The following is a 16,067-nucleotide window of genomic DNA, read 5'->3' on the forward strand; positions in this document are numbered from 1 at the left end:
GTATGAAGGGATGAGCAAGAGAAGTTTTAGAATTGATGCCACCTACCCATGTTGTGTCACATCTCTGGATAAAAGATTCAGAGATGCAACAGGTACAGAGAGTCCTTGTCTGAAAATTCTGCACACAGATCAGAGAGAAATGGTAGCAAAGGAAAAGGAGGGGAAGATTTTCTAATTACTTAATGATGTAGAAACATTTTTAGCATCTGTTTTCATGCTTTTATGCCAATTCTTCAAAGGCCCTTCACATTCCCAGTACTCTGAAAGGGAGGGGGCCACACATGTCCTCCTCCATGCTGCTCTGCTGTACCAGAATACTTGAGGCTAGATTCTTCCTAAAGACAAGATGTTCCTCTGTCTCAGGATTTTAGAAGTTAAACATCCAAGAAAGCTCATGCTCACTGTTCTAGGGCCAAGATCAGATCCATCTGGTGAGAGGCTCATTAACTTTGCAGATGTCATAACTTTGCAGATGACATCAAGTGACAGCACCAAGTGCTGGAGGCAAGGGTAAAAGAAAGACACTATGAGATGGTAAAGAAAGCAAGAGAATGCACCAAGGAGGACAGGTTTAGTTTATACTGCTCACCCTTGAGGTAGGTGAACTAATCTTTCAAGAACAAGAATTTAAGTCCTGGGCTGGGAGAGGGGTGTGGCATTCATCCCTCTTGATGACTTAGTACTCAGTGACCTCTCAAAGACACCATTTCCCAGCACAGCCACATTGGAGATAAAGTCACACAGCAAACCATATATAGCCACAGCAAGACTATTTTCCAATTATAAATAATAAGTGAGGCACAAGATTAGAAAATAGGCAAAATAACACAGTTCTTCAATATGTTTAAGAGGTGCTGCAGGTCTCATCTCCATATTGTTACTTTCTCATCCCACCCTTGTCATCTTCATCCCACCCTTATCATTTTCATCACACCCTTGTCATCTTCATCCCACACTTATCTTCATCCCACCCTTGTCATCATCATCCCACCATTGTCATCTTCATCCCACCCTTGTCATCATCATCCCACCATTGTCATCTTCATCCCACCCTTGTCATCTTCATCCCACCCTTGTCATCTTCATCCCACCCTTGTCATCTTCATCCCACCCTTGTCATCTTCATCCCACCCTTGTCATCTTCATCCCACCCTTGTCATCATCCCACCCTTGTTATCTTCATCCCACACTTGTCATTATCCCACACTTGTCATCTTCTTCCCATTCTTGTCATCTTCTGGTCAGAGCCACAAGTGATGAAACAACCCTCATACTTCTTCACTGCCAATGTGAAAACAAAATAGAGAAGCTGACAGATATCTGCAATCATCACTACCTGGACTTTAGAATAAAGCAAGTCCTTTGATTTAACTCGGAAGAAGGGGAAGTCAAGCCTGGAGATGGCACGGGTCTGTATTATCAGCATCCAAAAGGCTGGGGTGGGAAGATGGGGTTCAAGGCTATGATACTGTGATTCTGTCTCAAAAAGCAGAGGTAGGTGAAAAGAAAAGAAAAATGTCTGATTTCTTAGTGAGCAGTCGCCTTGTTGTCAACATTCTCCAGCCCCTTAAACCCATACCACATAGCTAATATGATTCTCTGTGGGCTCCCTAGTATCCATCATTTGTACTCAACTCCATGGTTGTAGCAGAGAAGAAGCCATACTCAATGTGTAAACTAAAAACATGACTGTGTTTCAACAAAACTTACTGCATCTCACTGGGTTTGTGTCCAAAACTCACATTCAAAAGCTTTATTCAATGTACAAGAGATTTTTAATCATTTTCTGAGGTTCTCATTATGGCTTCTAAAGCAACATGGTAATATAAGCTTATGTATTTAACTTCATGCCCCACTTACATGACTAGAGAAACTCAGAAAATGAAGGTAGAGCCAACTATACATTTGTATGTTTCAGTCACAGATAAGAAAAGAGATGAGGAGGCATACTCATGTGCATTCACAAGCGTATAAAGCAGCATGCTACCTGAGAACAACAACAGCGTATAAAGCAGCATGCTACCTGAGAACAACAGCTTGAACTAGTGTTGGTGGGAAGCAGGTTCCATACTCCTGAAAGAGAGTAAGGGAGGCCAGCAAGGAACTCTCAAGTCACCCTCGAGGGTACCACACATGACCCAGACCTAGACTATCTCTAGGGAAGGGTGCATGCTCACTTACTGGGAGTGACTAGAACTTAGCCTACATGAGCTCTGCTACAATGGTAGACAGGGGAACTACATGAATGTAAAGGTTGCTCCCACCTATGGTATCCAACTAGCTACACCATCCAGAATTAAAGTTTGCACATTGCTGGAATGACAATGAATCAATTACTCTTCCTCAGTCTATTTAAAGAGCTAACCAACCATCATGTGATTTTACTCAGAATCCATCTTTATTTCTAATATTAAGCAAACATTTTATCCTATAGAGTTTGAAACGGGGACATTGTAAGACATTCAACAATCAAAAGAAGAAAAGTTACTAATAAAATATAACATGACTTCTTTTGAAACAGGTTTGCTGCAAACAACAGGAAGACAGTTTAAAACCTCTATCCTGTACTTTGGAATTTTGATATTTAAAAAAATTAGATGAGTAAAAGAGGAGTTAAGATCCATAAAATGGCAACATTTTGAACTTATTAAAATATTTACAAATAATAAAACAGCAGTTGTCACATTTTACAGACACTCAGTAGAAGCTGTCAACAGAATATTAGATGAACCAGAAAGCATAATCAACAAACTAGAAGGCTAATAAATTCACTTCAAGAGTCAGAATAAAGAGTTGAGAAGACAGGAATAGGGCAAAGACTCAGGGATGCTGTGTATGCATACCAGGAGTATAAGAAGGTCTGACAAGAGCCATCACTGGGGGAGGATGAAAAGCAGCAACGGAGAGGAGAAATGGAAGAGCCAGAATAAATATTTCCTGAGCTTAATTAAGACATCAACACAAAACATTAATTGTATCTACATACTAACAAAAAGTCTACAGAGGACAAATATCTGGTAGTCTTTGAATTTTAAAATTAAAGAAACACTTCACAAACATTTTATAGAATAAAACTGGTAAGTTCCCTATAACTAAAAACATAAGTTTAGCATTAGCTTTTATCCCATTATCTACAAAAGATAGATGACACAGTATTGTGTAGCAATTTCCTCTGAGATAAAGTATTTTATCCTGGAGGGAAGTTCATTAAGACACAAGATATGCTAATCATCTTCCCTACAGGAAGCAGAAAACTCAAAAGCTTCAGGAAGTCCCTGAAACTGATCAGATGCACTAGGATCCTCCTTTCCCAATCTGATATAAACTGTAAGAACTGTTGAGAGATGCTCTCAGATAAACCAAGCTGCTTAAAGGAGGCAGAGACCAGCCCAGCTGGAAAGAGAGTGAAGAAATAAGTATGAGAAGAGGTAAGACTAAAAAGATTGTATTTAATGTATTATAAAAACAAGAAAGACAAAAAAGGGCATAGGGATGAAATTCTGACTCAAGTTATTTAAATAAAAATTGTTGGTTGATGAAGGTTACTACAAAAACAGACTGTTTCACCCATCTTCTAGGATAGGAAAAATAAATAGTTTCACTCTCATTCAAAACAGAAATATCAATTTCACAATTATTTCATTCTAGAATTTAAAGGTGTTGATTTTTAATTTAAAGGTAATAGTTAAAAGCAATATAATGACGATTAGAGAAGAAGGTTTTACAGAAAGAAGGCTGCACATCATGCTATAGACAACAGCAGTTTCAGGGTGCACCTTCCCTGAGGGACTACATTTTATACACACAACTTGGTCCATTCTGAGCCCAAGTGCTAAGGCTGATGTCTTTGTACCACTATCATCACCTCCATTCTAGCACAAGCAGGTGGCATAGGCTGAATAAATGGCCACCCAAGCAAAAATTGCCACTCAGGATCTTACTGGATTAACTCAGGGACACATAGCACATCAGACCATATCAAAGAAACCAAGTCTGTGAGAGTGCCATGCACATGAGTCCAATAACTGATGAACTTCACCTAAAACATATTTAAAATGGAACATGGAACAGTGGCAAGGCATCACCAGTCAGTCATCAGATTACCTAGTATATGTATCATGAGACAGCAGCATAAACTTCTAAGTACAGGGCAAGAAAGAGGGCTCAGCAGTTGGAAGCATGCACTATTCTTGCACAGAATCCACTTTCAGTTCCCAGCATTCACATCAGGAGGCTCACAACCACCACTTTCATGGAATCTGACACCCTCTTCTGATTTTGCAGGCACCTGTGCCCACGTGGTGCATATGCATACACTTGGGCACCCACACACACACACACACACACACACACACACACACACACACACACACACACACACACACCCCTTACCATAAATAAGTGTTAAGACATAACCTCTGGGTGTATACCCAGGCTTCAGCACAGTGCTATCTTGATGCTGTCCACTAGAAACTTCCTGCACTCTAAAATGACTGTCCTGATGGTCCCTCACCTGGCAATCCCTCACCTGACAGCCCCTCACCTGGCAGCCCCCCGCCTGCCATCTCACCTGACAGCCCCTCTCCTGATATCTCACCTGATAGATCTGCCCCTGAGTAGCCTGTGGCTGGGTTCAATAATTATCTGACCACCATCTTTGTCACTCTTACAGCTCTGCCTAAGAAATAATGGGGCTTGTGTCTTTACTGGTGGTAAACCCAGACTATGGAAGGACAAACAGTCCATCTACATTTCTGGAATAGCTTGCTTAGGCAACTTTGGTGTCTGACAAACTAAATTGGCTTTGACTCTCAGTTGTCACAAGTCATGTGAATATGACAGAGCATCATTATCACTCAGATTTCTTTTTACATCAATAAAGCAGAGATAAACTTCCTAGTAAGTGATTGTTTTGAGGAGTAATGGAAATTCAATTTGTCAGTATATAACTCACTGCTTAGCACATATGGAGTGACCTGTTACAGTACTAAGAGTGAGGTAAACAGCTGTCCTACACAGGACACAGACTCAGTAACTGCTTTCCTACACAAGACACAAAATCTATAACAGCTGTCCTGCACAGGACAGAATCTGTAACAGCTATTTTACACAGGACAGGTTTTAACAGCTGTCCTACACAGGACACAGGCTTTAACAGCTGTCCTACACAGGACACAAGCTTTAACAGCTGTCCTATAAAGGATGAAGGCTCAGCTCACCCTACAAATCAACTGTGTCAGACTTGCAGAGGTTTAGTTTCTGTATGAAAAATAAAACAATGATCTTCACACATTTCCCAGATATACAGAATGATATTTTGTGAAGACACATCATCAACAATGACTTACCAGCAAAAGAGGAGTCACATTGACCTCCAAATTGTTTGGCCAGCGCATGGGAAAGATTCAGTCATGGCTGAATGAGTAGCAATGAGGATAGAGCAATGTGAAGGGTGGTGGAAGCATGTTCAGTTTTAGGTATGTAAAATCTGAGGTGCTTTTAGTATGGAAGGAAAAGTAAAAGTAATAGCCAGTTAAATGTTTGGATCTAGAGGGAATCAAACAAGCCTGAAGAGTTGGCTTCAATTCGGGACAGACCTCCCAGAAAGTGTGTGCAGGCTCAGAAAGAAATACATAAGATATAAGGTCTGTATCACATTATAGCTACAGAGGAGACACCGAAGATGGAGCAGCAGGAAGGTAGAGAAAGAAGAGGCCACCGGTCTAATTAGAAACCAGAAGAGGGAGACATTGAAGCCAATGAAGGAAATGGACAGATGGCTAGATTCATTGATAGGCCAAACAGGCTGAGGTCTAGAAGCTGGCCTGGCAGTCGATGAATCACAGGCAACGAGGCAAAAGTGGATTGTGGGGCAGCAGGTGTGAACCTCTACAAAATAGGGCTGAAAAAAGGAAGGAAGGAATTGAAGAAAGTATGTACAATTCTAAGAAGCCATAAAAGGGAACAGAAAATTAGGCAGTGCAATCAGAAGATGGTTATTTTTGTCTTAAAGAAATGTCAGGGTGTTTGTATGTTAAAGAAGGAGAGGAAAGTGCATTGCTGCCATGACTTCTTCTAAAAATCAAAGGACAATCAAAAGAAAAGAGTAAAAGAAGGGGCATGCATGGCTAGACAAAGCTGAAGTCAAGGCAAATGCCATAAATGAGACAAAGTTCACCTACAGCTACCTGTAACTTGTGGGAAAAACTAAGAATTTTGCCTGCCTGGTAAACTCATCAGGTAAATGGTTACTTCTTCTCTATTTAAACTAAATCCAAAAGTTAAAAAAAGGGGGGGGGGTATAGTATATTTCCATTGAGAAAACTGAATTTGATAGTAATAATGAAGGAAATCTTAAAGGGCCAAAGAAAGAAAGACAAAGTCCTATCTCTTAACTATTTCCAAAGCAACATAAAATCCAGATGGGGATTATTCCAGAATTTAGATGATGGTTCACCAGACAATACGAGAATAATAAATCATATCATTATGTAAAATTAGAAAAATAATTTCAAATTAACTCAACAGATTCTAAAAGAGCATTGAATATAAGCTCAATCAGCATTGGCTTAATAGGAACTTCTCATCCAGGCATCAGTGCTCACTGGGTTTGTGTAATAAAGAACACCCATCTGAAACAAGCCAGCAGAATCTACACACAGTAAGACAAAAGAAGCCCTATGATGGAAGGAAGAAAGAAAAGCATGCCAGAGACTTTATTTGTTAATAATGTACTTTAGTCATTGCCATAAAGAAAGAGACTGTTGAAAATATATAACTATCAAAGAGAAATTATTGTCTCTTGCAGAGAAAATCGACAAATGTTAGAATTTACGAAACTTTTCGTGTTCACTACAATGGCAAAATGCAAAAGATATGGGGGATTTGATCATTGTTTATAGACAAGACCAGTCAGCTTTCTAATTTAAAATTTGACTTACCACAGCAAGCACTATATATCATAAAAATTCTTTAGTATAGTATTTTCTAGTGGAATGAAATGCTAGCCACATATGTAATTCTAGTGGCTGCATAAATAAGCAATAAAACATATTTATTTAATCCAACAACCCAAAATAGTTTAATATCTAATGAATATGTTAAACTATTAATAAGATCTTTTCATTTTGTTTACTAAGGTTTTAAAAGTTCAGATGGATTGGGGGGGGGTCCTTTTACTTTTGTTTGTAAATTCAGGATTGGGATAGTCTCCCTTCAAATTTTCCCTAGCTACCTTGACCCAGTAGAGGCTGCCCTGAATGTTGCAGCTTCATAGAGCCAGGTTTGTGTCTAAAAAGCATAAATGTGGGATTTAAAAACCTGGAAATATTGAAATGTCTTTCAGTTTAAGAGAGCACTTTGTTAAAGATAAACATAAGTAGTCCTGAAAGCTAATTTTTATATTATAATCACATTAATTTTTCTCCTGAAAACTTGTATATAAATTCATCGAAAACAAAGTCAAAATCCCTATGATATTTTGGAGGAAGATTTGCCAAATGATTCTGAGACTGTGTGCCGATGCATCAAAGTACATCAAGAAAGTCTTAAAACAGCAAGAAATGGAGATTTGACATCTCACGCACTCAAGTATTTACATATGTTATCAATCTATCAAAGAATAAGAGCAGCAGCTGGAAAGACTGAAAGACCTAGAGTAGATAAGAACAAGGTAAACAACAAGGGAGACTCATAAGTAAGTAAAAAATTGATATACAAGTAATTTATGGCATGGGAAAATATAAAGTGATATGTCTATTTTACATCATATCAAAACAAATATTTGAATGAGTCAAAATGTAATAGTAAACTAGAAGGAAATGTGATGATTCATGTTAACAGTAACCTGGTGAATAAAGAATCTCCAGGGCGTTGAAGGAGTTGGCTGTATTAACTGATGTGGGAAGATCCACATCCTGTGGCTGTCACTGTTCCACAGCTGAGACCCTGGACTGCATCAATAGAGAAGGGAACTGAGCAGAAGCAACCATCTATCCCTCTCTGCTTCCTGGTACTAGACTTGATGTGACAACACCTCAGGTTCCTGCTGTCCTGATTCCTGCCATAATAGACTGGACCTTGAACAGCAAGCTAAAACAACCCCATTCTTCCTTAAAGGCTTTGTCAGGGTGTTCATGGCACATAAATGGTTTTTCATAGGTTGGTAAGATACAGACAATGCAAAAAAAGGAGCTAAAAAATTAGTATTTATCCTATCATATTAGCAAAAATGAAATGATAACCACCGTTTTGGACAGAGCAGTCAATCTCTCTTCCTTTTTTTTAAATGCCAAGTTGATCTTTCTTAGAAAATCCTGGCTGTGTGTTAAACATATTTGAGAACATGTACCTATCCACTTACAAAAGATATTTAATTAGGCAGTTCACACAAACAAATGGTAAAATGGAGATTATCAAGGGCATGGTCTGGAAAGCGAAAAAAGGGAATGGGGGCCAAGCATAGCCATCTCTTTGTGATGCTGAGAACATTCTGGAAAAGAATAGAGTTGATGCTTGCATGACATCATGAATTTACTTAATGTCACAGAATATAATACTCAAAAATGATTACAATGGTATTTTGAATTTTATATATTAGAATATTGTTTTCTAAATCATGTAATTGTAAAGTTTATTAAGTCATTTCCTATTGCTGAACACTTAAGTCACCCCCAAAAAAATTAACATAAAAATAGCACTATAGCAGAAAAATAAGTAAAAGTACATGCTTGCACTCAGGATTTTTATCTGTGATTATTTATCCTATAAACATAATCAAGAATGCATGTAAAAAAATACATTTTCTCCCTGGCATTATTCATAATGAGAAAACAATAAAGACCCTAACTAACTAAAATTGTGGTAGAAAGTTAAAAAATTAAGACAACCATTAAAACATTATAAGGTAAATACATCTACAGGGGGAATGGTTAACAGTAGCACTTGGTGACTGATGTCCTCACCGGAAAACCCGGGAGAATGCACAGGGACTGAAGCCCGCTGGCGCCTTTGTGCTCTTTCCTTGTCGACGGTTACTTTTTCTATTTCTACAGTTGAGCAGTAACGATTGGTCAAAGTAGGGGACTAACAAAATCACTTCATTTAGAAGAAAATATCCTAAATCCTTTCCAGTTATCTTCCCTTCCTCAGAAGTGGCACTGAGCTTTTGTGTTTTTATGAAGCCACGCCAAAAGAGAGGGAAGGGCAAATACCCACAGGCTGTCCTAAACTACTTACTACATTGAACCAGTAACAACCCTTGCCCTGGTTTAAATGGCTAGAAATTCATTTGTATGAAGTCACCCTTTTGGATTTTTTTAGGGTGCTTCTAGCTGGCCCGTGTGCTTCTACTCCTGGTAAAGAAATGAGTTTTCTTTTGCACGTCAGTACTCTGACCTTGCACAATGAGGCTGCACACAAAGGGCAGATAGAACACATACAACTAGGTAGAGCCTGTTACAAACAGACCCAGGACAACCATGATGCTTCATGAAGCACACGGTGCTGACAGTTATGAAAGGGCCACATTGAGGTCTCAGCACACAGGTCCCATCCTGAAGGTATTTTGGTTTGGTTGTCCCACACAGTAAGTTATAAATCTAGAACAGGAAACTTGAAATCATTAAAGTCACGTTTATTACATCATATTCAGTTAGGTTAGAAAAATGCAATATCTGTCATCATGTCATAAAAAAATGTGTTTTCCTCTCAGATCTCTTATGAAGCAAAGCTCCAAGGATTGTTACAGATAGGGCTGTTTTCAATCAGTTACAAGGAACAATTCAATTACTACATGGTTTAGTGCAGTAACTGACTCCAGACTAATTTAATTTCTTTAGGTCTCTAAAGATCAATTGATCTGATTTGTCTCATCCCCAAAGGCTATTTAGGAAAAATTCAGACTTAAATACCTGGAAATGAAATCCAAAACCTTGGCCAGTTTCACACCACTTAGGTCATCTTGCAAACTTTCAGCTAGTCACATCAGAGTGCTCTCTTGGCCTCAGGACCATCGCAAGCCACTTAGCTTCACATACAAGTGAGTGCTCCCACATCAGAAGGATTATTCAATAAGTGGAAAATGTGGCCACATGCATTATCAAATCTGCTGTTCTAAAGGGCAACCAGGCTGGGCTCCTATCTCATAAGGGCTATTTTTACTCTACCATCAGTTCACAGAGATCATTCAAAGTTACTCAGATAGGGTCTAAAGCGTTACATGCAAGGCTCGTCTAGGATGACTCAGTAAATTTCTGCTCTTTAAGTTTATAGTATACTTTTGTAAATGTCACCATCCACAATTCTCTAACCAACCTACTCTCTGAGACTTGGGCAATAGATGTCCATCCAGAGCCCAAAGTTCAGGTTCATCCCTGACTGCACAGACTCTCCAGCAATTAGTCTTTCTTTTTCACTCAAACTCTCTGGCTTCCTACACAGCCTCTACAATCATTCCCTCCAATTATATCATCACTCAATGATCTGCCACTTTGACAGGTTTAAGAAGAATCAGACAGAAGAATTAGAAGTTGATAAAACATAATTAACCTTTCATTTGAGTTGCTAAGACAGGCAGGACCGAAATGCCGAGGTCAGATGTGCCCAAGTCATAGGGAATAAACAGAAAAGCAGAGAGGTGTGGCAGTTGACAGGAGAGTTGCACAGGATATTAAGGTACAGTGCATGTGGGGCTGGTAGCTTTGTGGTGTTCCACCCAACAGCAAACATATCAGACCTAGTATAAAGATGAAGGACAGAAATCTACTGTGTATAGTCAGAATCTTCTTGAAAAATGCATTTCATCATTCACAATGGGCTAATAGGTATGGCTATCAATCACTCAAAGGTCTCAGGTGACAATGAACAACTGTCATTGTGAAGGGGGTTAGTTTCACATGCATGACTGTTTCTTGTCTTCTTACAGGTCCTCAAACTTGATATTTATTACTCCTATTAAAAACAGCAGTCTAGTTTACAGATAAAATTGTGTATTTTTTTTAATTAAATGACACCTTGTTTCAAAATTTCAAATCACCCCTCTATTCTTTGTGTTATCAAATGCATTCCCTTCTGAACACAAACCATTATAAAGTGTCCTCCCTGCCGTGTTCAGTTGTAACTAGGACCCACTTTCTGGTCACAAAACCCAATGTTTTATAGCAGAATGTGTGTTCATATCAAATAAACCTCTTTGCTGGGGAATCAAGCATTTGAGAGATCCAGCAGCAGCTAACTTCAAGATGTAAAAGCTGTACAACAACAAGTTTTATTGTTGGAAGAGAAGATATAGAGACAACGGAAACTACGTACTGTGAGACCATGCTTCATTGGCGCTAAAAGGTACATGTTCTTACAACCCACTCTTTTATCTTATCTGGACAGAAGAGCAAGCAGAAAATTCTCATTACCTCTCAATGTCAGTGAGCCTGGAGGAGTCCCGGAACCCTTTGGCAAACGGATTGCTGTCTATTTTCAGCTTGGTTATCTGGGAAAGAAAGAATGGGTACAAAACAATCTCATTTCCAAGGTCAAAGAAGCAGAAGCAGAAATATGTTTTGTTTTTTGTTTTTGTTGTTTTGTTTATTTGTTTTTTTCATTTCCCACAGACCTCAGTAATGCAGTGATGTCTGTAAGCATCATGAGAAGTGGTCTGACTAAGGGACAACTTCACAGGTGTACTGGGCCACGTCTGAGGTAGCAAAGGTTTGGTGGCCTTTCTGGCAAAGGTGGACATGAAACTAAATTGTGAAGTATTTAAAATGCTAAGAAAAGGCCAGGGCACAACTGGGGAAGGAGGAACTACCTAGATGTAAGGGAGAAGTGTGTAGAACGTGTGTTGTAGGAAAGGGAAGAATGAAAGCAAAGACACTGTCTCGTCCTGACTTGGAAGCATCTCTTAACTCTTTGAGCAGATGAATATATGTTGTAACAGATAAGATTCAATGGCCAATAAAGCCCATGTTAAATACTGTACTGATACTGACATCTTTTACATAAATACAGGATATGAAGCCGTCAGAATATACATTTACTACCATTATCCTTCTTGTTTGACTAAGTTAGTCAGTCTTATTTTAATGTCATTTGTGTAACTATGTAGAAACAATTACTTTCTAGTAAGAATCACTCTCCTACATTTAGTGTCTACATTGTGGTACTTATAAACCTTATAGTATTGCTATTTACACAGCTTGTGTGCCATGCCTCTGAGGAAACTATACCAGGCTGTTAAAGAAGCACTGATAAGAAGAAACTCAGAATAGAGACCCCTGTGAACACTGAAAGGGGCTTCACAGAAAAGCAAGCCTGCGCCGTCATCTGATAAGCAGTCACACTGAGGCACATGGAGTGCATGGGCCCGAGGACAGCCTGTTCCTAACTGAACTGCCAACAAGAAAGTCTTTCAAGAGAGTCTTAACTTGTAAGACCAAACGTGGAAAACAAGTTTATCTTTGGAGGGAGACACACAAAATATTCTGGGCAGGGAAAAGGGAGTTATTGGGTGTGGGGAGACCCTCCTGTTTCACACTAAAGAGAAAACAATTAAAACAGAGTTTTATATGATAATTATAAAATGTATAAAAATAACTATATTGCTTGTTTATAAAACAGAGTTTATAACAAATACTATTTTGAAGCAAATAATAATAATAATAATCAGGCTGTACCCAAAGTTCAATGCCTTGAGTTTCTCTTTTCACCATGAAGAAATATTCTCAACGTGAACTACTTTTACAAGGCTGCAAAGAAGCTTTTACCTCCCTTAACATGCCCTCCATCAACCAGGTGGCATTCTTCTCTATCTCCAGCACTGGCAGGCCATGGAAGGAGCCTGACTATTACGAGCCTTGAGGGAAACTGCTCAGAACATCCCCATGAGAGCAGCAAACTGGTAATGAAGTTCCTTTTCAGCAAAATTATGGAAATGTGCTAGACAATAAGACCCGTTCACAATGAAAAGCAACAACTGAAATGTTCAGAGAGCCAAGTGGCCTCTACAGTATGCACATCCAACGCTTCAGCAAAATCTCTTCAAATGCATGGCTGCCCCTTCTGAAGACCTGTTGTTCAACCAGTCATTCAGACTTGAACTTGAATCTATCTGAACATCAGCTTTCAAGAAGAATACTGTTTATTCTACATAAATTATGAAAAAATCTTTTAAAGACTAGACAACCAGTATGATTTAAGATTCTAAGTCCCAGCAAGATTTCAAAGTCTTCAAGGAGAATGATGCCCTTGTTTCTGCTCAGCAATTGTAGTTTAAAATAATCTATGATGCTGGCATGTCTTAAGGCTCCTGAAATGTTGGGGCAAGCAATCTCTAGCCAGAACCTGTGCAATAGCTTTGGTACAGGGTAACACTGGATACAGAACACTCTGTCAGCCTTGACAGACCCTGAAGCTCTATGGAGCAAGTACAGAGATGCACTGTGGAGAGACCTTTGCCATGGTGACATGGGTCCACTGCAAGGTAGCAACATTAAAGGCAACCCAACTCCAAGCAAAAGTGTTTAACTGTGTGACCAAACAACAAAGGCAAATCTTGCTCTAAGTAACACACTCTAAAATTGAAAGGTGACTGGGTTTACTAATATTTAAAATTGTCTGGAGATAATGGCAGATGGTATGTCTAACATGGAGGGTAACATCAGAAGTTCCTAAAGCCTTTTCTCTTTGATGTCAACCACAGCAAGCTTTATACGGTTGCAGATAAACTATGCAACTGGAAGAAGTGTCTATGTTAAGATGGTTGCTTTGTCCTGGGAATGATTTTGAAAAATTTGCACTTAGTTTTCATATTTCCAAAGGTTAAAGTTCAATGGCTTTAAATGAGGCAAGTGCCCTGATAAAAGCAGAGAAATGGATGTCAGTTAATGTGTCCATGATCTAAAATTATTGCCATAACTGTATGCCTGGAAATGAATTAAGTACAGCATGAGTTTCCTTATTTCTTTGAATTATGTTTCATTATTATAATTATCTACCACTAATATTTCAAATGTTACTTTTTTATAACCTTCGATAGTGTCAATGATAGCTTTTTTTTTCCACATCTGGATATAATTTCAAGCTTCAGAAACACTGTAATAGGGCATGGTTCTCTGTATATTTAGATCTACTGATAAAGTGCAGTGATGATTTAATTTAGAACATTCATTAGAAAAAGAATGCAAGACAATTGCCTGGTGTTTTCTTTCTCTATGGATGAGTTTGACTAAATCACTGGTTTTGAGCATTAGAGGAGAAAAGAACTGGGTGGGTCTGGGATTGTGGTTGCATTATCTCCAGTGAAGACCGCAACAAAGATTGTAGTTACACTTGAGGGTCCATCTTATGTGACTCAGCTCAACTCCCAACCCAGCACACAACCACAGCAGGAGCTCCAAACAAGTCTGTTGAGCTTTATGTTAAGAATAAGCCACCAAATTATGAGTTAATGATGTTACAGACTAGGTTTAACTGTGTGTTGCTTTAAAACATTCTATTTTGTTTTCACTATATAGACCAGGCTGGCTTCAAACTCACAAAGATCAACCTGCCTCTGCCTTCTGAGTGGTATAACTAAAGGTTTATACCACTATACCTGGCTATAGAAAAAATTTTAAATAATAAAATTTTTATACTCTAAGTAACAACAAATCATAAATAGGTCAGGAATTAGTATTTGAATTCAAAGTGGAAAGCTGTTTCTGAAGATGTAGTTTGATAACCCTCTGTAAAATTTGAGGTAATGGTAAGAATGGATGAGAGGGAGTGGCTAAGTGTGATGACTGCACCTGAACCTGTTCAATCAAATTCTGGCACAGGAAGGCTGCACCCTGCAAAACTGCTGCCCTGTGTTATCCTTCCAAAACCAGAGGCACAGATTTTTTTTATCATTAAAAACCAGTTTTTTAAAGATTTATTTGTATTTTATGTGTATTGTGAGTTGATGTTTACCACGTGTGTGTAAGTGCTGGCAGGAACTGGAAAAGGAAGTCTGATCCTCTGGAACTAGAATTAGAGGTGATTGAAAATTTCCAGATGTAGCTGTGTAGTGGTGGTGCATGCCTTTAATCCCAGAACCTGGGAGGCAGAAGCAGGCAGATCTCTGTGAGTTCCAGGCCAGCCTGGTCTACAGAACTAGTTCCAAGACAGCCAGAGATGTTACACAGAGAAACCCTGTCTCAAAAGACCAAACAAGAAGAAAAAATTCCAAATGTGAATTCTTGGAACTAAACTCCAGTTCTCTGCAAGAGAAGTACATGCTCTTGATCAAGAAGCCATCTCTCCACTCCTACAAATCAGTTTTTAAAAGCAGCAATGTTCTTCACTTAGTGAAAAGAAAGTATTGACAAATAAAAACAGTACTATACACCAAAGAAATCCTGTCCTTTGTATATCTTATACATGCAAAGACTTATGTTTTTACTGTAATTACAGAGAGTACTGTACATGCTAACCAGAAACATCATTCTTTGTGCCATTCTTATTATCTATAAGTAACTGTATGCACAATTAGAGGGCATATTTTTGATGCCACCAGCTGTGCCAGAGAAGGACAACTTTATAATGGTTGTTATTCTTATCCACTGTCAAAACACTAGACTCTGGATCCAGCTGGGGCCCCAGCCATAAGGTAACATTGGCCCTTGGAGACCATTTCTCCAATTATCAGAAAAAGATCTGACCGAAGGCATTTAGAAATGAAACCTGACCTACACTTCAACTCCACAGCCATGATCTGCCGGCTCAAAAACAATGCGTGACCTTTACATCTTAAATTATAAAATAGTTTGTTGAAAGTATAATGTATTTAGCATTTATCTAATAATGTAAAGAAATGCAATCATCCCCTTACAAAAAGCAGAAGAAGAAATGGGTAAAAAGGTCCCATTTTCATTAATTCTAAATAAAACTACCTGTCTCAATAAGTAAGAAGGTTCAAACACACACACACACACACACACACACACACACACACACACACACACTTTGAGGAACTTTGATTTGAAAATATCAGACATGAAAATAACAGTCATATCAGAAGTTTAGGACAGAGGGAAATGGGTCCAAATGGGAAC

General features: G+C 38.7%; 1 protein-coding gene across 1 annotated transcript in view; it reads right to left on the reverse strand.

The window, feature by feature from the left end:
* The window catches only part of Tbx20 (T-box transcription factor 20), a 48,172-nt gene that overhangs the window by 14,036 nt on the left and 18,069 nt on the right, over positions 1 to 16,067 (reverse strand). Inside the window, exon 6 of the mRNA XM_051196803.1 lies at positions 11,409 to 11,485. Within this exon, the coding sequence (XP_051052760.1) occupies positions 11,409 to 11,485 (77 nt within the window). The remainder of the gene's footprint in view (positions 1 to 11,408; positions 11,486 to 16,067) is intronic.

This window comes from Phodopus roborovskii, unplaced genomic scaffold (genome assembly GCF_943737965.1).
Source record: "Phodopus roborovskii unplaced genomic scaffold, PHOROB, whole genome shotgun sequence".
Lineage (NCBI taxonomy): Eukaryota > Metazoa > Chordata > Mammalia > Rodentia > Cricetidae > Phodopus > Phodopus roborovskii.